Source organism: Anser anser, assembly GCF_964211835.1.
Source record: "Anser anser genome assembly, chromosome: 21".
NCBI lineage: Eukaryota > Metazoa > Chordata > Aves > Anseriformes > Anatidae > Anser > Anser anser.
The window spans coordinates 10,393,690-10,415,428 of record NC_139742.1 but is presented as its reverse complement, the minus strand read 5'-3'; the positions used below and the strand labels follow the sequence as shown (position 1 = coordinate 10,415,428).

Here is a 21,739-nt window from a genome sequence, read left to right as displayed (position 1 = left end):
GCCTCGAGGTCTCCGAGCACTGCAGCCCCGTGCTGTACGGCCACAGGAGGCTCCTGGGCAGCCGCAGGCAGCGCGCGTTGTTTCTGCAGATCCTATCTCAAAATCAGGCCCGGAGTTCATAGGCAGCTTCGTGTTTGGGTTTCCATTCAATATTCCTCGGCTTCGGTTTCCAAGACTACAAGCCAACATACAACCCCTCCTCCCGCTCCTGTTTTCAAAGAAAGAAAAACAGTGTGAAAAGAAGCCACCCAATTTCTGGGCAGTTTTCAAAGCGCCCTTGGAAGAAAGGCAGTGCTGGGAGCTGGGAGCTGGGAGCTGGGAGCTGGGAGCTGCTCGCCCCGCTCTGCCCCCGTGAGCTCCCGGCCGGGACGCGGCTGCAGGAGCCCCTCGGCCCCGGGGGCTTCGTCCAAGCGCCTTCCCCGCCTTTGCAAGCGCGGGGGACGATGAAAGGGTTCTGGGGACAAAACGAGGGAGGGGGGAGAGTAATTAACCACCAAGGCTTAATTCAAACCACTCTGCAAATGCTGTTTTTGTTTGGAGCTCCAATGGCAGGGAAGGAGCTGCAGCGACCTGCCGTGGTGCGAGCCCGGCTCGTCCGAGGGAGGCGGAGGGCTGCCGGGGCTCTGCGTGAGCCCGGGCTCTGCTCCCACCTCGAGGCCTCCATCCCTGCTCATTTGCTCCCAGAACGGCCCCGGCCCGCTGCTGCTGCTGCTGCTTTGCTTTAACCAGCGCCTTCCTCGCCTGGAGAGCAGCTCAGCATCCGCCGGGCTCGGCGTGCCAGGGTGCCGAGGGCTCTGCAGCCGGGCTGTGAGGGTGGCACAGAAACGTTTCAGCAGGGGCCAGGGGTCCCTCTGCAGTGGAGCGGGTCCGGCATCGTCCCACCAAGGTCCCTGTGGCCCCGCTGGTGCGAAAGCGGCCGCTCAGCTGTGTCTGAGCCCCGCGTTGGGCTCGATGTGGATGGTGCAGCAAAAGCACCCATGGAGAAACCAGGACAGATGCTCACGTGTGGCTGGACTGGTGTTCGGAAATAGAGCATCCACCTCAGATTCCTCTTTTTTTCCTTTTATTTGGGACTTTTGTTCCCAGGCAATGTTAACGTGCTCTTTCCACTCGCAGGCCCTGGGCTTGGGGTGCCCTCTCCCAGGGTGGAGGGAGCTGCTGCATGCTGGAGGGGGCTTGCTGACATTGTCCCCGCTTGTTAACGGGGTGAGCGTGACCCAGGGCTCGATGCAGCGCTCTCACCGCCCGCATTTCCAGGACACTGTGAGGATAAGCCATGATGGTTGAGGAGCACGTGAGACCATCCCTGCCCGAGCACCACCAGGAGAGCGGCTGGCAGCACGGCGCTGCCCTCCTGTCCCAAACCAGCTGCTTTTGGTCCAAACCAGCACCAGGCACTGCAGGAAGGTGAGCAGCGGTGTTTGTCCATGAGCAGGGTTATGGTGCCGGAGTTATTTTAATCCTGCCGTGACTCATGGCCAGCACACCATGATTCACCGCAGAGTTTGGTCGTTGGGCTGTTCTGAAGATGCGTCAGGTTCCCCGTGATGGCACAGGATGGTGTTTCATGCAGGGAGAATGAGCTGCCAGGTTTTTTTGGTTTCCTAAAGCTCTGCAAACATGGGCCCAGCCTCGGGCAATTGGGAGTAGGCAAGGCACGGCAAGGCATAGCATGGCATGGCACAGCACGGCATGGCATGGCACGGCACGGCACGGCACGGCATGGCACAGCAGGGCATGGCATGGCACAGCACAGCGCAGTGCGGCTGGCATGGCACAGCACAGTGTGGCACAGCGTGGTTCCTGGCCCCCAGAAGGACAATCCAGGACTATTTGGACTATTTCTGCATTTCTCAGGAAACCCTGAGCAGGGTCCCAGGTGCACTGCACAGGTTGCGTTTGCCACTGTGCTCGCGTCCAGGAGCTTTAAAATGAACTTGGCTTCATCTTGCCCTGCTCTCTGCCATAGACACTTTGGGGCCTGCAGCGCCGCGGGCAGGATGTTTACTCGGGAGACAACACGGATTTACTGCTCGAGTTCTGGAAATCAGCCGCCAGCGCTCCTGCAGTGCCCCACGCGTGGCAGAACCTCTCAGGTTCGCACGAGCGGCGCTGCCTGCCTGCTGGGCCGGGTGCTCACAGCACGCCGCCGGTGCTTGGTGGGGAAGTTCGAGCTGCAGAAAACTAAGACAACAGAATCGTGCGGAGACCTTCAGGAGGCATCTTAGCACCGTGCCAACCCTGTGTGACGCCTAGGGGAGCGGCTCGTGTGCGGGGCGAACTTTTTTGCAGGTGTGCAATGAGCCCCGGCGTGGGGAAGCCGCCCTGCGGCGCTGCGCGGAGCTCATCGATTACAGCAATAAAATTCGGACGGACGCCGCTCGCGCTTGGCTCCCACCCTAAATCGGGAATCAGCTTCTCTGCTGTCTGAGCAGGCCTGAAAACATTTCTGTTTTGGCAGCACTCTCCGGCAAATAGCAAATCCTTCAGACTCCTTCTTGGCACCGGCCGAAGCATTTTTGCAGTGATGGATTTTCTCTGCTGAGATTCAGAGAAAAGCGACCCCCGGTTCTGGGAATCCCGGCAGCACGGGCTGTTCCCTGGCGCGGGCAGGGCAGCGCTGGGGGCACCCCTGGCCGCCCCCTGCCCGGGGGGCTCTGGGGGTGCCCCGGGGACCCCCAGGCGGGTGGGTGACGGCGGAGGGGCCCCGGATTGGGGCGGAGATGGGGGGGCACGGAGGGGGGGGGGGCACCTGCGTGGGGCAGCTGCAGGCACCCCACGGGCTGTGCGTGCGCTGGGGGGGGGGCTGCCTGCAGCGGGGGGGGGGCGCCGTGCCATGGTGTGCCGTGCTATGGTGTGCTGTGCCGTGGTGTGCCGTGCCGTGCCGACCCCCCCGTGCTGATCCGTGCCAGACCGAGCCGTGCCATGGTGTGCTATGCCACAGCGTGCCGGGCTATGGTGTCCCGTGCCGTGCCGACCCCCCCGTGCCAAGCCGTGCCAAACCGAGCCGTGCCCGTCCACCCCGCTCCCGTCCACCCCGCGCCGTGCCGAGCCGTGCCAGGCCGAGCCGAGCCCTGGGAGGCGGCGGCGGCGGCGGCGGCGGAGGCGGCCCCGCGCTAATTGCATAATTGGGACGTCAATGCCCGCGGGAAGCGCGGGAAGATGGCGCCCCGCGCCCTGCCCCCGCCGCACGCCGCCGCTCCCCGCCGCGGCCCCGGCGGCCCCCGGGCGGGCGGGCGCTGACCCGGCCCGGCCCGGCGGCGGCGGCAGAGGGGCGGCGCGGCGCCGAGCGGTAAGGGCACGGCTCGGCTCGGCTCGGCTCGGCTCGGCTCGGCTCGGCTCGGCGGCGGCCGCGGAGGGGGGGAGCAGCCCCGGCGGGGCGGGAAGGGGACGGGGCGGCGGGACCGGGAGGGACGGGACGGGACGGGAATGGAGTGGACGGGGATGGACGGGGGTGGACGGGGGTGGACGGGACGGGGATGGAGGGGACGCGACGGCGCCGCAGCGCCTTTGAATGAGCCAATGGCGGCTCCCCGCCGCCGCCCGCCGCTCCCCGCCGCCGCCCGGCAGGTGCCGCCGGGGCTGGGGGAGCCCGACGGGGGGGGGGGAGCGGACGGGGCGGCCCGAAACGGCCCCGCAGCGGTCCCGCAGCCCCCGCGTTGGGCTGGGGCTGGGGCTGGGGCTGGGGGCGCAGCTCGGGACCCCCCGGCCGGGCGCTGACACGCGGCGGCGGGCGGGGGCCGCTCCGGCCCGGGGGGGGTCCCCTCGGCTCGGCCGCTGCCGGCGCTGAACGGGTGGCACCGGGACCGCACCCCCGGGACAGGACGGGGGGGGGGGGGGAAGCGGCTTGGGGCTGGTTTAGGGGTGGCTCGGAGCGGTGCAAGAGGAGCTGCAGGGAGGCGCAGCTGCCGGGCACAGCCTCTTTGCCTCTTCGCTCCAAGCCCTCGCAGGGAGCAGAGCCCGGTGGCCGGGTTTCGCTTGCTGGTTGGGGCTCCCCGCTCCTCCGGCTTGGGAGCTTGTAAAGCTGCACGGCAACTGTCAAGTAAAATTCACGTTAAATGTAAAGCTGCAGATCCCCAAAGGCACCCTCTGCAGGACGTGCTGCACTCACGGAGCGGCTCAGGGCTGAGGGCAATCAGGGTCCCCTTACCCCTGCCAGACAGTGGCGAGGACTGAGGCAGCTCTGGCTGATTTCACATAAATTACCCATGGCTGAGCCCAGCTCGTCCCTGTCGGTTTTGTGGGCTCTGAGCACCCGCTGCAGGGGCTGAACTGTCCACAGGCTCCGTGCCCCCGGGCAGAGCCCCCCGTGGAGCCGAGCACCTTGCCCAGCCGGTGGGTGCCTTGCATCACGGCGCGGTGACGAGTGGCTGTGTCCCTCCCAGGCTCTGCTCATGGAGAACGGCAAGCTGAACCCCATCATCCGCGATGTCTACGCGGCCGCTGGCCGTGTCCAGCAAGCGCCGGCCGCCGCTTCCGCGCGGAGGGGCAGCAGCTGCAGGGAGCTCATGGTCAAGCTGACGGAGGGGCAGTACGTGCTGTGCCGCTGGACCGATGGGCTCTACTACCTCGGAAAGATCAAAAGGGTAAAAGGGGTACTCGGAAAGGGAAAGTGGGCGCCCAGAAGGGAAAGTGGGCATCCAAAGAGTAGCTGGTGCAAGTGCCATTCCCTGGGGTGGCTCGCAGGGGTGCCGGCCTGGGCTGCAATGTGTCTTTGGTCGTCGGGGCTTTGTGGGTTGACATCACCTGGGTATCACCCCCAAAACCTGCCTTCCCGCAGCTCTCAGTCAGGGCAGTCAGTGGGGAAAACAGGAAAGTGCTGGAAGTGGGAGTGGGGGCTCACTTGATCTTCCCGCTCTGTTCCCGCAGGTGAGCGGCTCCAAGCAGAGCTGCCTCGTGACGTTTGAGGACAACTCCAAGTACTGGGTCCTCTGGAAGGACATCCAGCATGGTGAGTGCCACCCCGTCCTCCCCTGCCGCCAGCATCTGCTTCCCTGCCAGTTTCAGAGCAACGCGGGGCGCAGAAGCCTGGTGCTACAGGCAGTTGTGCAGGGATGTGGCTGTGCCCCGTGCATCTCTGACCCTGCCATCCTTATTCCATAGCCGGCGTCCCTGGGGAGGAGCCCAAGTGCAACGTCTGCCTGGGGAAGACGTCGGGGCCCAGGAACGAAATCCTCATCTGCGGGAAGTGTGGGCTGGGTGAGTGCGGGCACATCGCCCTGCTTTTGCTGCATCCCACGCACCTCCGCCCCGGCACCCTGGGTCCAGCCAGCCTGGCGGTGCTGATGCTGAGCCCTCCCGTAGGTTATCACCAGCAGTGCCACGTCCCGGTGGCAAGCGGCGGCGAGGGCCCGCTGGGGACGCCGTGGTTCTGTCGCCGCTGCATATTTGCCCTGGCCGTGCGGGTGAGTGGGGCTGCCGGGGGTGCCGGCTGCGTCTGCTGGCTGCCCTTGGTGCGGCGGTGCAGGATGCGGCCCCCCCGAGTGGCCGTGCTGACCCCCATCCTGCTTGGTCCCGCAGAAGGGGGGTGCCCTGAAGAAGGGAGCCATCGCCAAGACGCTGCAAGCCGTCAAGATGGTGCTGTCCTACAACCCCGACCTGCTGGAGTGGGACTCCCCGCACCGGACCAACCAGCAGCAGTGCTACTGCTACTGCGGGGGCCCCGGCGAGTAAGCACCCTGCCTGCCGGGAGGGCTGTCCCGCAGAGTTTAATGTGCAAAAACATTTGCAAAACCCAGATGGGGTCAGGGTGGGGATTTTTCCTCCAAGAGACAAGTCCCCAGCTGGGGGACCGTTCCCTGAGGCTGGCGGCTTTGCTGCCTGCTCTGCGTCTGCGATCGGGAGGCACCGTTTGACCCCACCTCTGTGGCCATGGACGATGCCTCTCACGGCCGGATTTCATCTCCCTGGCTGGGGACGCTGGGGTGGTGGCTGCCACTTGCACTGCCCTCACTGTCACCCGGCTCCTCTCCCTCCCCAGGTGGTACCTGAAGATGCTGCAGTGCTACCGCTGCCGGCAGTGGTTCCACGAAGCCTGCACCCAGTGCCTCAGCGACCCCATGATGTTCGGAGACCGGTACGTCCTGGTGTCCCGGGGTCCCATCTGCATCTCCTCCAGCTGGCTGTGGCACTGAGGCGGGTGCTGCTGCAGCCCCGTGCTGGGGTGGGGGGAGGAGGGGTGGCCCCGTCCCTTGAGTCCCGCTCTTCCTGGTCACAGTCACCTTTGGCACCCAGCACTACCCATCCCTAGGCCCCCATCCCTGCGAGGACGATCCCACCCCTCCTTACGTGCTCCGTCCCTGCTGTTTTCCAGGTTCTATGTGTTTTTCTGCTCCGTGTGCAACCAGGGACCTGAATACATCAAGCGCCTGCCCTTGAGATGGTAAGGAACGGCCCCGGCTCCTTTGCGACGTGTTGGGGTCCCTGCCGTGGGGTATGCTATGCTATGGGGTATGCTATCCCCCCTACCTGTGGGACACAAGGCTCACTGGTGCCCGGTGCTGCCAAGCCCTCGCCTTGGGGCCAGCCCCAGCGCCGGGTTTTAGCAGTGCAAGTTCGTGGAGCATCTCCCACACAGTGTGCTCCAAACCTGCTGCGTTGTCTGGGAGCCAAAGCACACGTTTGCCAGAAGATAATTGCAAAAAGCAATTAGGGGGCGCGTCATCAAATTTTGTGATTAAATACAAGCTTATATGGTACCTTATAGTGCACCTTGGTGGTCCGAAAGCGCTTTATAAAATGTACTGACAGTGCCAGCAGCGCAGCTTTTCCTTGCGGATGCGTTGGTGGTGCAAACGGGCTGTGGGGATGCTGCAGGGAGCAGCGCAGGGTAGCAGGCTGGGTGAGGGATAAGGGAAATCCTCCAGGATATGTTGCTTGGCTTTCATTTTTGGAGACGCAAGTGTAAAGTCCCACAGGAGAGGCGGTTTTGTAAACAGTCTGTCTTCATGTGAGTAAGAGCCATCCTGCTCCTGTACTTAACTGCAGCAAGAGTGCGTGGCTGGAGCTTATTTAAACACCAGAAGTCTGGGTGTTTGTCCTGGAAGCAGCATGTCCTTGAGCTCCTGGCCTCAGGGAGCTTGCTTTTTGGGAATGTCCCTGTCCCCGAGGTACAGGGGTGCTGTCCTTGCTGCTGCAGCGTCCCCCGGGCTGTGCTCCGGGCCATCACGCTTCCCACAACTGTGGTCCCGTAACCCGTGAGTGGGCCGGGGATGGCATTGCACCGGGAGCAGGCTGCTGACCCCTGGCCTTGGTCACTCCCGCAGGGTGGACGTCGTCCATCTCGCCCTCTACAACCTGGGCGTGCAGAGCAAGAAGAAGTACTTCGACTTCGAGGAGATCCTGGCCTTCGTGAACCACCACTGGGACCCTCTGCAGCTCGGGAAGGTAAATGTCCACGCTTGGGCCGAGCTGGGGGGCAGCAGCGCGAGGGAGAGCTGCTGCTGGGGCGGCGAGTCAGGGCTGGCTGTTCCCAAAGCCATGGTCAGGGGGACCGGGCCTTCTGTGGTGGCTGGACCTGTGATGCTGGGGCATGTTGGATGGCGAAGGGCAGTGTCCACGGTGAAACTGGGGGCAGCGAGCTCTGCCCCGGGTTTCGTTTGGCTGCCGACCCGGAGGTGTGTTGGTGTGTTTCTTGTTCGCGAAGGGGCCAGAGCTTCGGAAGTGCTGGCTTTGTAGGGTGGGTGACTGTGGGGAGAGCACAGGGCTACAGGTGACAGGTGGCCAAAGGGTGGAAGGGGACATGTCCACGTGTCTGTGGAGCCGTGGTGCTGGCAGTCCTGCCCTGATGAGCGTGGGCATCTCCGCAAAATCCTGTGTCATGGCATGGACCTGAAGGAGCCCACAGCCTTGCTCATCCCCACAGCACTTGGCCTGGGGAGCTCGGGCTCAGAGCTTGCTTAATCGACTTTGTGATGGGATTTTCCTGTTTGTGATGTACCTGACAAGTTTCCCAGTCAGGGCTGGAGCTGGGAGCCGCGATAAAAGCGGGGCGTGTTGAACTCCGTTACGCCGCCGGCGTGGTTTTGCTTCCCTCGCTTTCTGCCGAGGCAGCCGGCGTGCGGGTTCCCCCGTCCGTTCAGTTTTTGCATAACGGCTGCAAAAGCACTGAGCCCGGCCTCTCCTCTGCCCCTGCAGCTCACCGGCACCCCCGTGTCCGAGCGAGGCCCCCACCTGCTCAACGCCCTCAACAGCTACAAGAGCAGGTGAGCCCTGGGGGGCACAGGGCTGGGAGGGATGCAGGATGCTCCTGCCCGCCCAGGCTGAGGGCTGTTTCCTCCCCAGGTTTCTCTGTGGGAAAGAAATCAAAAAGAAGAAATGCATCTTTCGCCTGCGAATCCGCGTCCCGCCGAACCCCCCCAGCAAGGTGCTGCCGGAGAAAGCCCCGGGCGCGGGCGAGAGCGGCTCCTGCGAGCTGAAGAAGAGAGGAAAGGGCAAATACGTCCACAAAGAGAGGTGAGCGATGAAGGGCGCCCGGGACCTCCAGCGTCAGGGTCCCACAGCCTCACCCCCCCCCCCCTTGCCTTGCAGCCTGCTGCCGAGGCAGCTCCAGCAGCAGAAGCGGCGAGCGGCGCGGCGGAAGCGGGCTAAGTTCCTGCTGGAGGACGCCATCCCCAGTGTGAGTCCTGCGATGCCCGTCCCTGGGTGGGGAGAGCTCCTGTCCCTCACCCTGGGGCTGTGCGAAGCCCACTGGGTGCTGTCGGGCTGTGGGAGGGAGTGAGGTGGAGGCTGGGCAGAGGGTACTGAGCCCGGGTCCTGGGCCATATTGAGGGCACTCATTTTTGTGGTACAGAGCGACTTCACCTCCGCCTGGAGCACAAACCATCACCTGGCCAGCATCTTTGACTTCACACTGGATGAAATTCAGAGCCTGAAGAGGTGAGTGCTGCCCAGCCAGGCTTGAAGCCCAGGCGCGGAGTCCCTGACTGGGTCCCCTCTGGGAGCCTTCCCCTGTGTGGGACTGGGGCCGACGCTGCCTCCCCTCCCCAGCGCCAGCTCGGGACAGACCTTCCTTTCGGACGTGGACTCCACAGACGCCGCCAGCACCTCAGGCTCGGCCACCACCAGCCTCTCCTATGAGTCCAGGTGAGGGCTGTGACCCCCTTGCCCCTTTTCCAGAGGGGTCCCAGTGGCGCAGCTGGGGCTGGGGGAGCAAAGGGCTGCCGCCTGTCCCTGGCAGCACCCTGATGTCCTCATCCCCTGCCCTGTCCCCCTCTCTTGTAGCCGGAGGACAGTGGGCAGCCGCAAGCGCAAGCTGGCCGTGCCGGCCTACGCCTCGGCGGGGGCGAAGCGTCGAGGCGGGGAGGCGGGCGGGCGCCCGGCCGGGGGCACCCCCGAGGGCAGCGAGGCGGCCTGCGGCCCCGAGCGGCCGGACGATGGCATCGACAGCCACACCTTCGAGAGCATCAGCGAGGACGACTCCTCGCTCTCGCACCTCAAGTCGTCCATCAGCAGCTACTTCGGGGCGGCGGGCCGGCTGGTCTGCGGCGAGAAGTACCAGGTGCTGGCGCGGCGGGTGACGCTGGAGGGCAAGGTCCAGTACCTGGTGGAATGGGAAGGCACGACCCCCTACTGAGCCCCCCGGCCCAGATTCCTCTCCCGGACCAAACGTTGGAGGTCTGGGGCATGGTGAAGCCCCTGGTGCGTTGCAGAGGAGGAGGAACCGGCACCACCGTGGCTGGGGTGGGCTCAGAGCCCCCCGTTTGGGGTCCCGGCTGCCCGGAGCCATGAGGGGCGCAGGCAGCGTCCAAACCTGCGCTGCTGTGGGGTGAAACCTGCAGCCTTTCTATTGTATTTCATTGACAATTGTTACTTTATTGGCCGTGTATACGCAAAGAGCGACGCTTTCCTGCTTCAGCCTCTGGCCAAGCCAGAGGCACCGCCGCAGCGGCGGGGAAGCAGTGAGCGGCTCTGATCTTTCCTGGAGGGTCCCCGGGGTGCTGCCCCTTGGCTGTCTGTCATGCAGGCAGGCTTCTTGGGGTCTCCTGGTGCACTCTGGTGTCACCACATCCACGCCTTAAACAGCAGACTCGAGGGGGTCTGGGTGCCAAGCACCTCTGCTGTCACGCCGAGGAGCCCGACGGCCTGGCCCTGTGCCCCCAGGAAGTGGTGGGCGACTCTCGTGGCAGCTGTTGCATGGGGTTTTCCTTCTCATCCTGAATCCGTTCGTTCGAGGAATGCGGTTTGTTCTAAGCGAGGGGAAGGTGCCCTGTGAACAGCCCACATGCAGCGCTTTCGCAGACATGCGTGGCGACCCTCGTCCCGTGGCTTGCACCGTGTGCGACGCTGCGGCCGCTTCGTTTCCCTGGCCTGACAATCATGTCTTGGAACTGATCAGCCAAAACACATGCTCTTGCCTTAAACCACAGTGGGCACCGCCCGGACTGGAGCCAGAGGCCTTTATTCCTGCAGGAAACCCTGTCCTGCAAGTGCCAAACCAGCAGACAAACCAAAAAGGCAGAAGAGAAGAGGAGGGGAGACAGCACTGGGGTGTTCCCCCCGCTGCCCCCATTCCCGGGGAGGGCGCACACAGGCTGTGCCTCGCTCGCTGTTACTCGTGTGGGGTCGGTTCTTGCAACGTGGTTCTCTTCTGACAGAGAACCAGCACCCCCTTCTTGTCTAAAGCAATACTGTCATGTTCAGGAGCAAAGAGTTGTCTTTTTTTAAAAAAATCTAATGTCAGACATACCTGTTAGATTTTTTTCTAAGATATTTTTATGTGTATTTAATGTTGCTCTCCTCTCTCCCCCACCACCACTGTGGCTGCCCCATGGTGCGGGTGAGCCGTGTGGTCCTGCTCTGTCCGCATGCCCTGTCCCCGTAGCATCAGTGTTTGTACATGTGCTTTTGTGATCTACCAGCCGGAGGATGAATTGAAAAGGTTGTTTTATTGAAGAAGTACCTAAACTGCTCACCACGTGGCTGGGTGGTGCGCTGTAAAGACGCAAAGTGAGGTGAGGCATGGGGCGCAAGGTGTCTTGCTGCCTCCCCTCCAGTAAAGGCAAAAATCCACCGGCGTGACCAGCACTAGAGAGCAGGTGATGTTTGCAAACCGGAGGCCAAAGCACAGTCCTGGAAAAATAAACTGCTGCTTCAGCTACTGCCACAGCAAGGTGGTGCAGGAGGCTGGCGGTTGGATGGGGAGGGGCCCGCATGGCTCAGGCCAGGCATGAGCTGCTTCAGCTGCTGTGCCGTGAGCCTGAATGCTGGGCACAACAAGTAAAAGCCTTTTAATTCCCTTCTGATGAGTTACCCAGTGGTCTGCTTGGTGGAGATGCTGCTGGTGCAGCGTGTGGCTGGGACACGAGGCTCTGCCCAGCTCCAGCCACGGGATGGTTTGAGCCAAGCAGGGTCTGCGAGCTTGGGGAGAGGCTGCTGGCACCATCGAGGTCTGCATCCCAGCTTGCTGGGCTGGGACGGGCCTCTGGGGAGCCTCTTCTCTTGAGAGGCATCGCTGGCAGGCCCCCCGTGCCTGGCAGGGATGGGTACAGCTCAGCCGGGTCCCTCCCCATCCTGCCAGCGTTGGTTGCCGGAGGAGCGCTTGCAGTATTTCCCTTTCACGAGTGCCTATGAAGCCTTATTATTGTCGGAGTTGCTGCCCTGGGGAGGGGCCGGGGGCTGCCAAGAGCCATTCTGGGGCCAAGCAGGTTTATTCCCGTGGGATGTGCCAAGGGGACATCGCGCACGTGGGTGCACCCATGCTGTGGTGGCCCCAGCTCAGCAGCTCCTCTCCCTCTCTCCCTCTCCTCTCGCAGAGAACTGAATGTGGAGCCTTTAAAAATATTTTTGTTCCAGAATATATTTTGCATTAGTTGTAATAGATATTATAATGACTCTGTGCACCTTCTAAAGATTTATGATTTCAGGTTGCTGCTTGTAATAACCAACTCTTGTTATATCCAAGTTGTAATTAATATGTCTGATGTACAATTAAAAAGTCTTTTTTGTAACATCACTGGTTCTTTGTGGTACCAGGATTACTGAGTTTGGGCGGCTGGGGGCTGGGGGGCTGGGGGTCAGTGCTGCTGCTTTCTTCATGTGCTTTGCTCTTTTTTTTTTTTTTTTTTTTGCCAGACAAAACACCCATCTGGGATCCTGCCGCTCCTGACTTAGCGCTGGGAAGTTTCCTGCTCTCAGAGCTCAGCCCATTTTCCCTGTTATCATCTTTCCCACACCTGCTACCCCTGATAGCTGATGGGGCCATGCAAACCTGTGGCCCAACACCTGCAAGGCTCCCTGTACCACTTCTCCACTGCCTGAGATGAGCAGGTCGGAGTCAGTGGAGCACGGTTTGGCATCAGGCTGCAGGGAATCACTGCAGAGCCCCAGGGGACCCTCCTGCCCTGCTCACTGCAACGACTCGTGCGGCTGCGCAGGTAGGAACACGCCTGTTTATTCCTTTCCCTGTCACATAATTGACTTGGTTTTGGTTCATAAGTTACATCCAATTATGCTGCGTGAGCATCTTTTTACAAGGCTAAACTTGGCCTGGGTGGAAAGCAACTGTCCAGGCACAGGTGGGGGATGCAGTGCCGGGGCTGCACGTCCCTGCAGCTGGGCGATGCCCTGCTCCGGCTGGCACCTGGGTTCCCTGAACTGGCAGCGGCTCGGCCCGGCTCAGCAGGAAGGGCACTGTCAGTGCGTGCTGGCAAGTGCCTGCAGCCTCTGGACAAGTTTGCTCTCTGCTTGGGTTTTGACAGACGAGCCAGCAGGCTGGATGACAGCAGGAGAGGGCGTGAGCCAGTGCCTCGCGGGGTGCCCGGCCACATCCTGCTGCCTGCGGGCTGGGGAAGCGGGAGGCAGAGCGGTGCAGATGCTGCGACAGCTGCTGCAGCGGAGCCAGGGAAGGGTCTCAGGCGCAGGCTGCAGGACGCCTGGGGGCTGCCAGGCCACGGCCACCACCTGGCTGCTGGGGGCCTGAAACATCCCCAGGTGCCGTGGGGTCTTGACGTGAGCACCTCTGGGTATCCGTGGCTGCGATGCTGCAGCCCCTTGGTGCCCTTCCCTGCTGCCCCCAGGCTCGGTGCTCCCTGCAGCACAGCGTCAGGCCAAGGAGGGGACATTTCAAGTGCAAATGAAATTCCCAGTCCCAAGCTTCTGTGCCATAGCAAGCCCGCAGGGATACAAGCTGCCTCCCTGCGTGTGCCTGCACAGGGACACCAGCGGGACAAAGCGCGTTTTGTCGCGTCTCCCCGAAAGCAGGCTGGTCTCTGCACTTTTCCTTTAATCCCGTGGGACGTTTTCTTCTATCCATTTGAGGTAGAGAGGGTTTCCTTGGTCAATAGGCAGACTGATGACTTCGGGAATTTCAAAGGGGTGGATGGATCTGAAGTGGAACCAGATGCAGAGAACAGAGTCAAGGACCCATCCCCGCGGCAGGAACAGCCCCGCGTCGGCTCGCAGGCGCAGGAAGCAGAGGTCTCTGCTCGCAGCGGCAAGTGTCAGCTGTGCCCCACGCATCCCACCAACTTCAAAGCACCCGCCTCTCCTTTTTGCCACGTGAGAATTTTGCTTTGAGTTTGGGGTTTACCACAGCCAGCAGCTGACTGCAGGGGCCCTGCCTGTGCTCAGCGCTCGGTGCTGGGGAGGGCAGGATCCTGCCGGGAGGCAGCAGGGCAGTGACCTGCGTGAGCAGGAGGAGAAGCCCTCCTTGCTCCCAGTGCTGAGAGGCTGGTTGGAGCCCAGCAGCTGATACTCCTGACAACCCGTTCTGAGCTGATGCAGTGTCTGGGTTTTTAGGGCTCGCAGGGTACATCCAGCAGCACTTGAAACCCTCCTGGGTGGGACCTGGCTCGGGGAGCCTGAATCCCAAAGCCCAAGCATGAGATGGCAGCGTACCTTGGATGGAAACCCCGTGCTCCCCAGAGCCAGAGCCTCACCTGATGTAGTTGGACAATTCGCCTATTTTGGATGTCCTTGTTTTCACTAACTGCAGAGAGTAAAAGAAAAAAAAATTAAAAGGGAGAAATAAAGGGAGGGAGCAATCGCACACGCACAGCCCCAGTGCACCCGGCCAGCACTGGTGGTGGGACAGGAGCAACCCTGGGCTCTGCCCTGGGTCTGCCCCCATGCACCAGGTCAAGGGGCTGAGCCGAGCTGTTCCCCCTTGCCATGCCTGCAGGGGAGTGCTTGGGGTCCCTGAGAGCCATCCCAAATCTCAGGCAGGTTGGTTCCACCCTCCCCAAAACACCCTGCAGCCCCTTTTGGCTTGGGCTCTCAGGGATGTTTTTGTTTTTTTTTTTGTGACATAAGGAATTGTCACTTACCAGCAGTATTTCTGTGGATTCTTCCAGTTCCCCTTTCCAGAAATACCTATATTTAAAAGAAAAGAATAATCAGCAAATACAGCTATGGGTGCAGCCATGCTGCTCCCCCTGGGGGGTTCAGTTTCCCTGCCTGGTGCTATCCGCACGTATCCCCTAAAAATCTGCTGTACTTGTGACCGAGCACCCCGGGTCCCCAGACCAGAGCCACCCTCACTGTGCCAGGCTTGAGGTTGCTGGGGGCAGCAGGACAAGGCAAGGTGAGGGGCTGGGACTGGGGCCAGGGGCTGCGATGTGGGCACCTGGCTCCCCTCTTCCAGCAGGGACAGACCAGGAGCGCTCCTGCCGGCTGTTTTGGGGCTTTGCTCCCTAACTTCTCTAAAACAAGGGCAATCCCTTTGCATGGATGGCTGAGGATACCTACGGTGCCTGGCTGGCTTTATTCTGAGGTAAAAGATACCATTCTTCCTTCCTGAAGGTGCTGCTTAATATTGCAAAAGCCTTTTCTGGTCCCTATCCTAGCTTCTTTTTAGGTTGTCTACAAACAGGAGCTGCGTCCTCAGGACCACAAATCACCCTGCTAGATCTCTGTAGCTAAGTAACCAAGAACTAAATGGTCCCCGCCGGCAGTCGGAGCATCTGTGCTCCTTAATAAGCTCAGTGCACTTTGCACGGGTGAGGATCATCTCGGCCACCCCCAACAACAACCAGAACCAGCAGCCTCCTGCCAAGTGCCTCCTTGCCCCAGGAGCCTCGGGGGGCCTCCTCCTTCTCCCCAGCGGCTCGGGGTTTGCCTCCTCCTTTGGGAATCCCCAGCCCAACTTACAAGGCCGAGCTCTTTGGCAGGATGTTCACGTAGGCAGCCAGTCTCTTGTCCATGATGCCCCTGGGTGAAACAGGAGGGCGTTAGTGCCTGCCCCCAGCCGTGACACCCGGGGCTCGGATGGAAGCTGAGGGGTCTGTCTCCCAGCCACATATATATGCTGTCAAGCTATGCTTCTTCCTTGCAGAGCGAACTAAATGTGGAACTTGTTAATTTAACAACATCTAGGGTTTTCTACCCAAAACGTCCTAGAAATCCGAAGCCTAAATAAACTCCTTCCCCCATGCTTCCTCCTTTGGTTGTGGGCTGATTTATTGCAGAGCTGCTTGGTCTGCCAGCACAAGTGGTATTTAAGTGATTAAAGAGTATTGAAGCAAACTCAGGGTGGATTTTTGGAAGAACTAGGTCAAATGTTGTATTTGCTGACCACAACAATGTCTGGGCCCTTCTGTCGGTGGTGGCAGCCTCGTCCCTCCTGCAGGCGCCTCTTACAGGCGCTGTGCTGGTGCCTTCACCTTTCTTTAACACTGGCCTTGCCAGGAATTGTTCTGTACCGAGGGCTTGAACAGTGCAAACATTGAACTACTAGATGATCTTGAACTGCAGAGAAGCTGACAGTTATTAGATATGGGAAGGCTCGATTCAACACCCTGCAAAAAGTAACCCTTAGTGAGCTAAAGAACTGAACCCATTCGGATTAACTACTGCTTCAATCCTTACATCCAGGTTATGGTACAGACTGAAGGTGATGACAAAACAAAGTATAAGAAATCTTAGCTTTCAAAAAGACATTATGAACTGTAAAAACGACAGACTTGGTCAGTGGCCAATGTGCTGCAGGAGACGAGCAGAAGACAGCCCGGCGGGGTGCTAATGTGCAGTTGCATCATGTATTGCAATCTGGCCTCTGACCCAGAAGGAAAGCTGAGCTCTTGTCTGAACGTGTATTAGCTCCCTTGCACATCGGTGTTAGCAGCCTGCCCTCTCTGTCCTTTTGCAGCACTTCATACCTTGCCTGTGGGGTGCAGGAAGGCAGTGGGAGCAGCCCCGGAGCTGCAAGGGAGCAGCTCTTCCCATGGCTCTTACACAGCCTTGCCACTACAGCAGTGACTCTGGTCATGACGATGATCTTTGGGGTCTCTCGAGTGGTCTCCAGAATTTTCCTCCTGGTCTGTGGCTGCCAGCTGTTGTGGTGGGGAGGCTCTGGGGAAGCGGCAACGTGGCGGGTGGACGGCTGAACCCCCGGCGGCACTGACGCCGCAGGAGGAACCCTACAGCAGCGCCGTCAGAAAGTCACAGGATGGGTAAGTCCCTGGCAGTGCTCCCACAAACCCAGCGGCACCCAGAGACACCTGGGGAAGGGACCAGTAAGTTCACTGGTGCACGGCCACAGCTCAATCACCGGTTGGGTTTCACGTCAAAGCCTGGCAAGGCGGTGGAGCTGGGCGTCCCTCTGCTGAGGGGCCACGGCCTGGGAGGACAGCTGTCCCCACAGGCCCGGGTTGTTTGCTCTAACCACGTGTAGCCAGCACGAGTCATTTAATGCTCGTAAAGCATCTTGAGTTAATCTGTGGACCAACAAACTGCGGCAGCGCACACGGAGGTATCCCCGCTGCATTTATCATGTAAGACACATGGCGCAAATCACTTTGTTTTGCCATCTGCAACTTCCAAGCCACTTGAGCGCAGGAGCCTTTTCGATTTGGGTGAGTAGCTCCTAATTACTTCTGCTTTGCCCCAATAAACGGTGATCTTAACCGATATCTTGAACTTTGTTCCAGCAAGCTGAGCGGAAACGAGCAGCCACCATGGTAACGGGAAACATTATAAGAAGCTGAACGTGGTCTGTGGAAAACGTCTGCATAATAGATGATATCTTTGGGTTGGGTACTTAATGCGTGTTTCTTTGTCCCTGCCTGACTAAACTATAGGCTCTGAAATGAGACAGATAAAATATTAATAAGCAGAAAAGCCAAGAAAAAGATACACACGAGTCTAAGGCAGAGCCAGAGGCTCACGGGCTGCTCAGGTGTTAGATGAGCTACGTGAGATGCAAGAGGCTGCACCGTCCAGCCCAGAGGGGCCAACTTCTCATAGCAGGCACAGGGGAGAGGCTGGATCTCCTGGGTGGGCCAGGGCTCTCTTCTGAGGATTTTAAGTTATCTCATCCAGATAAACTGGGTTAGAGATGGTGCAAATGAACAAGCCAGGTGCTGAATTTTACCTATAGCTAGTCTGCTTTCACAAACCCTGAACTTTTCCTTAAAACCAGCAGACAATTTCCTTGCAGTCTGATCCTTCAAAGTAATTGCTCTTCCACTGAGCAACATGAAGGAAGAATAGACATGACAGTACCAGGAAAAAGGTGGGTGGGAAAATGAGCGGAGAAGCCCTGTCATCCTTTACAAATGTTACTCATTCCTACAAATTCCAGAACAAAAGAAAAATTACTCAACCAGTAAAAATGCAACCAGAGTACATAAATCTCAGCAATGGGGTGTGATTTATTTCCTCTCCCTTCCCTGCATGATAATGATCAAAGAGTGGAAAACTTTTGCAAAGCTGTTAAGATCAGGAACTGAGGGATCTTTTCAGCAGTCACGCACAGTTACTCATTTATTCAGAAGACATCCAGCAGTACAAATATAATTCTAGTTGAATTTCTTAATACAGTTAAAGTATTTAAGGTGACACAAAATCCCTTTCAGTAGCCGGTCAGCTCCTGAATGGCTGCTTGGGAACGGTCAGCTATTACAGAAGACAGGGAGAGTTTTTGGCAAGCAGGAGCACAGCAGGAAAAACAGCTCACAGGAGGTGTTGCAGGAAACTTAATGGTCCATCATAAACATTTCCCCAGTCAACACAGTTTCAGTAATTTGAACAAACCATCTATTGAGTCGGGGACTGACGGCTATGTGGAAAAACTGCATGCAAAACATCATGCAATGCATGTCATACACTGAAAGAGGAAAAAAAATCAAGGTAAAGCCCTCATTCCTTGAAGTTTGTTTGGTGAACAGCGTGCAGGCTTTCAGGTGGTATCTCACAAGTGCCTGCTCTGTGTTTTCTGTGGACCACTTCTGATTTTATTTATTTTTATGTTAGTGTACTGTGATTTATCGCTCTCCATAAACACTTATCCTGGAATTTGTTAACTGTTGTTCAGAGAAGAAGGAAGACTATAGCCCATCAGAGAACATGGGGCTGGGGCTTCATCCGTCTGAGGACCCAGAGATTTAGGGGCATGGCTTTAAAACTGATCTTGAAAACAAAAGGCAATGGAATAAATTAAGAATTAGCTTGATGTGTTACTGTGGCACTGACTTCAGAGGTAATTGTCAGCTTGCTTTTAGAAAGCGCAGCTCTTGTTAAGTGGATATGTGATACAGAGAAAGAGAACCAGAGGGAGTATAGCAGAAAAGGAACACTTTTTAGGCAGAAATGTGAAACCCCTAAACCAGCAGAGAAGCGTAGCTCCTCTCAAGGGACAAGGAATAGCTTTATTCGACGAAAAGCTGCTTTCGAATAATTCAAGCAGACAAGCAGGGGAAATTTCTCTGTACCTTGCAATATCCTTGGCAATCTGCTCATTGAGACAGTTGATGAAGGCAATGGAGTGGGTCCCAGAGATGTAGCTGCCAGTGACGGCAGCGTGCATGTGGAGAGCAAGACTTCTCAGCACTGGATACATCAGTAAAGACAGAGTCATCACCTAAAATGCAAAATATGAGTGCTGGCTTAAAGTAAAATGTTGCATTTCCTAAAAATAAGCATTTACCTTACCTCTGGTTCAAAGGAAGTCTCCAGCCTTCTTTCTTTCAACATTACAGTAATGCTCATTGTAATTTAAGTGAAAACATACTCACGGAGAGATTTATTCCCCTACAATGGGGCCAATCTAATACTCTGCCAAGCTGCCTCTGTTAAACTGTGTTTCTGTTTCAAAAAGGAGCGAGAAGGGAACCACACGAGGCTTGGCTCCCACAGCAGGCGCATCTACTTTCCCGCTCAGGACACATGCCACAGCCGTCCGCTTGCTGTACATCCAGGGTGAAGCACATTGACTCCTCTAGGAAAGAGGGGGGACGGAGCCTCTGCCTCGCTGGGGATGTGGAAGGAGGAAAGCAGTATTTCCAGGAGAGGTAGGGGTCTGGATAATACATTCTGTGCAGGCCCTTCAGAGCTTTAGCCCTTTCCTGCAAACCCAGGACAATTACTGCATTCTGCTGACAGATGCTTCACAGTCCACCCAGGCTATCATGCAGCCCTCGCATAGCAGGCAAGGGAGGATAGGACTTAAATGCAGGTTTAAAATTCATTTCATCTTAATTAAAAGATAAGAATAGTACAGTCAAATTCAATCCTTTCAGGCACAGAAATCCTAATTGACATGGCCTGAGCCTGTATGGCTGCAGAAACAGTAATGCTCTTTCCATGTACTGTCAGTACAGTGGCAACAAGTTGTTTTGCTGTACATCACATCCCATTCCTGGCAAGCCCCTTGGCTGCTCTTTCTACTCACATGCCACAAACACGGTCACATAGAAATGTAATACATAAATGATCTCAGCCGGGACGTTGCTGAAATAGCAAGGTTAATTTGGTGTGCTGAGTAACAGCAAAAGGATGGGTGCCTGCGCCCTGGGTTGCAGCACTCACTGTCGCTGCACAGCTGCTCTTCTCTTTGTCTCTTGTCTTGTTTTTTAAATAAACAGCATCTGGCCCTTAGTCAACGACAATGATAAAAAGGTTTTGATCAGACTAAGAAGATACTCTTTTTTTATTCCCCCTTATTTCCACCCTCTGAAAAAAACTCCCATTACAGGACTAATGTCAGAGATTTTTTTCTTTCAAGATTGAATTAAAAAAAAATATATCTCGTTACCACAAAGACAGGAAGTCTTTTCTGTTTGTAAAATGACTGATGTTCTTTATTAGCAGTCTCCTCTTTTTCAATCCATTTGAGGGAATACTCTTTATTATCACAAGGTTTCTCATAATAATTTTTAGAGCTTCTTTTGTGTCCTTTTTTTCCGCTAAGCCATTTAACAAGTACTCCGCAACAAATCCCAGAACCCACTCAGATAGTTACAAGCCAGACAGAGATATGCTGGTGTATCTACTTTTCCAGATTAGGATGTAATCATGTTCTCTGCTTAGGAAAAAAATCTGACCCGCTCAGCATGGCAATCATTAATCTTCTTGGAAGATGTGTGTGCATGTGACGAGGAAATCCCCTTTAACATTTGTATTGAATAAAAGTATAATAGTCACCACCCTCTTGTTTTTTGTTTGTTGGTGTTTTGTTGTTGTTATTTGTTTTCTGAAAAGAAAGATTACAGCACTTTTTTTTTCTTTTTTCTTTTTGTTCTTAGCGTACTTGTATTTGCCAAAGGATGGTGCAAAAACGAAGGATGGAAACTTCAGGATTCACACCTGACAAACCAAATATACTCATGACTGCCAAAATGTCAAAGCGAACAAAGCTGACAACCCTGCTGTGCGATTGTATTTCACTGACAAGCACTGACTGGCACAACGACAGCCGAGTTTACAGAGACTAAGATTTTTGCAAGATTTATTTGTTTTGGCTTTGGCGAACCGCAAACAGCTTCGGGGATCAAAATCACCAGGTTAGGGCTTTCCCTAAACGCCTCTAGCGTGGACGAGGCACCGTGCAAAAACCAGAACAGAAACAAAAACAAACAAAACCCAACCCAAACAACGCCGCGGCTGGTGGCGACCTTCAGGCTCCCTCAGCACGAGTGGAAACAAACCCCAAAATTCGTTGTGACAACGCCTTCGCCCCTTCCCTTCCGTGCACCCCCGGGCTCCGGCCGCCCCCCCCGGCTGCCCCCGCTCCCCGCCCGGGCTCCCACTTACCAGCAGCACCGTGCCGCGGCCCGGCCGGGGGCAGCCCTGGGCGGCGGGCAGGGGGCAGCGCTGGCTCAGCGCCTCCATCGGCCCGGCCGGGAGGGAGCCGCGTCCCCGCCGAGCCGCCACCTGCTCTGCCCGGCCCGGGGCCGCTGCCCGGAGGGGGGGAGCCCGGCCCTGGCTCCTCCTCCGCGGCCTGCGGGCGGCTGCTGCCCGCCGGGGCTGGGGCACGGAGCGGCCGCCCCCCGCCTTCATCCTCCCGGCCCTTGGGGTTTTGTGATTCTCGGGTTGTTTGCTTGGGGTTTTGGTTTGTGCATTTTGGGGTTGTTTGCTTTGGGTTTGCTTTATGGTTTTTGGGGTTTTGCTTTGTTGGTTTTGTTTTGTTTTGCTTTGTTTTTTTTTTGGGGAGGGTTTTGTTTTGCTTTGTTTTGTTTTGTTTTCCCTCAGACTTATTTTGTTTGCTTGTTTTTGTTTTATTTATTTATTTATTTATTGAGACTTAACATTCTCGGTGCTTTGCATCCTTTGGGCAGAAACTGACAAAAAGCCGGTACGGTATCCAGACCTGACGCATTTAACACCACTCCCGCCAGCCAGGGAGCAGCGGGGGGCTTCCGTCTGCCCCCGACCGTTACCCCCGGTACCCCCGGGGTGCTTACTCTCCTCCTCGGCCCCTCGAGGGCTCGCGGCTGCCCCCCGGCAGCACCGAGGCCCCCCGCACCCGCCCCACAGCCCCGGGGCCGAACCGGGCCGGGCCGAGCCGGGCCGGGCCGGGCCAGGC

General features: G+C 57.7%; 2 protein-coding genes across 5 annotated transcripts; one reads left to right on the top strand and one right to left on the bottom strand.

Annotated features, from left to right (window-relative positions):
- Positions 1 to 1,566: 1,566 nt before the first annotated feature.
- PHF19 (PHD finger protein 19) lies at positions 1,567 to 11,953 on the top strand. Of its 3 annotated transcripts, none has more exons than XM_083807480.1 (15): positions 1,567 to 2,686; positions 4,386 to 4,586; positions 4,870 to 4,951; positions 5,104 to 5,199; positions 5,305 to 5,405; positions 5,521 to 5,669; positions 5,981 to 6,076; positions 6,314 to 6,382; positions 7,266 to 7,386; positions 8,137 to 8,204; positions 8,284 to 8,454; positions 8,530 to 8,617; positions 8,792 to 8,877; positions 8,989 to 9,084; positions 9,223 to 11,953. In XM_083807480.1, the coding sequence occupies exons 2-15, from the start codon at positions 4,395 to 4,397 to the stop codon at positions 9,572 to 9,574; spliced, it is 1,767 nt and encodes a 588-aa protein (XP_083663606.1). In that variant the 5' UTR covers positions 1,567 to 2,686; positions 4,386 to 4,394; the 3' UTR covers positions 9,575 to 11,953. The 3 variants fall into 3 exon arrangements, with proteins under 3 accessions (XP_083663606.1, XP_083663605.1, XP_083663604.1); XM_083807479.1 differs by lacking the exon at positions 1,567 to 2,686 and adding an exon at positions 3,160 to 3,292; XM_083807478.1 differs by lacking the exon at positions 1,567 to 2,686 and adding an exon at positions 3,508 to 3,570.
- On the bottom strand, positions 11,782 to 21,674 carry CUTA (cutA divalent cation tolerance homolog). Of its 2 annotated transcripts, XR_014574464.1 has the most exons (7): positions 20,968 to 21,674; positions 18,648 to 18,796; positions 15,088 to 15,147; positions 14,265 to 14,310; positions 13,878 to 13,927; positions 13,071 to 13,324; positions 11,782 to 12,643 (listed from the first exon to the last, which is right to left on the bottom strand). XR_014574464.1 is itself a non-coding variant. In XM_083807498.1 (6 exons), exons 1-6 carry the CDS (start codon positions 21,211 to 21,213, stop codon positions 13,222 to 13,224), a joined length of 654 nt encoding a protein of 217 aa, XP_083663624.1. In that variant the 5' UTR covers positions 21,214 to 21,674; the 3' UTR covers positions 11,782 to 13,221. The 2 variants fall into 2 exon arrangements, 1 of the variants encoding a protein (XP_083663624.1); XM_083807498.1 differs by having other exon boundaries at positions 11,782 to 13,324.
- Between the last annotated feature and the right edge of the window lie 65 nt (positions 21,675 to 21,739).

Excerpts from the sequence above, each read along its gene's own strand:
- CUTA (XM_083807498.1), bottom strand. The coding sequence starts at position 21,213 with ATGAAGGCGGGGGGCGGCCGCTCCGTGCCCCAGCCCCGGCGGGCAGCA. Across the intron at positions 15,148-18,647 it reads ATTGCCAAGGATATTGCAAG|GGGCATCATGGACAAGAGAC; the intron begins GTACAGAGAAAT and ends TGTTTCACCCAG. Across the intron at positions 14,311-15,087 it reads CTGCCAAAGAGCTCGGCCTT|GTATTTCTGGAAAGGGGAAC; the intron begins GTAAGTTGGGCT and ends TTTTAAATATAG.
- PHF19 (XM_083807478.1), top strand. The coding sequence starts at position 3,523 with ATGGCGGCTCCCCGCCGCCGCCCGCCGCTCCCCGCCGCCGCCCGGCAG. Across the intron at positions 7,387-8,136 it reads ACCCTCTGCAGCTCGGGAAG|CTCACCGGCACCCCCGTGTC; the intron begins GTAAATGTCCAC and ends CTGCCCCTGCAG. Across the intron at positions 8,878-8,988 it reads GAAATTCAGAGCCTGAAGAG|CGCCAGCTCGGGACAGACCT; the intron begins GTGAGTGCTGCC and ends TCCCCTCCCCAG.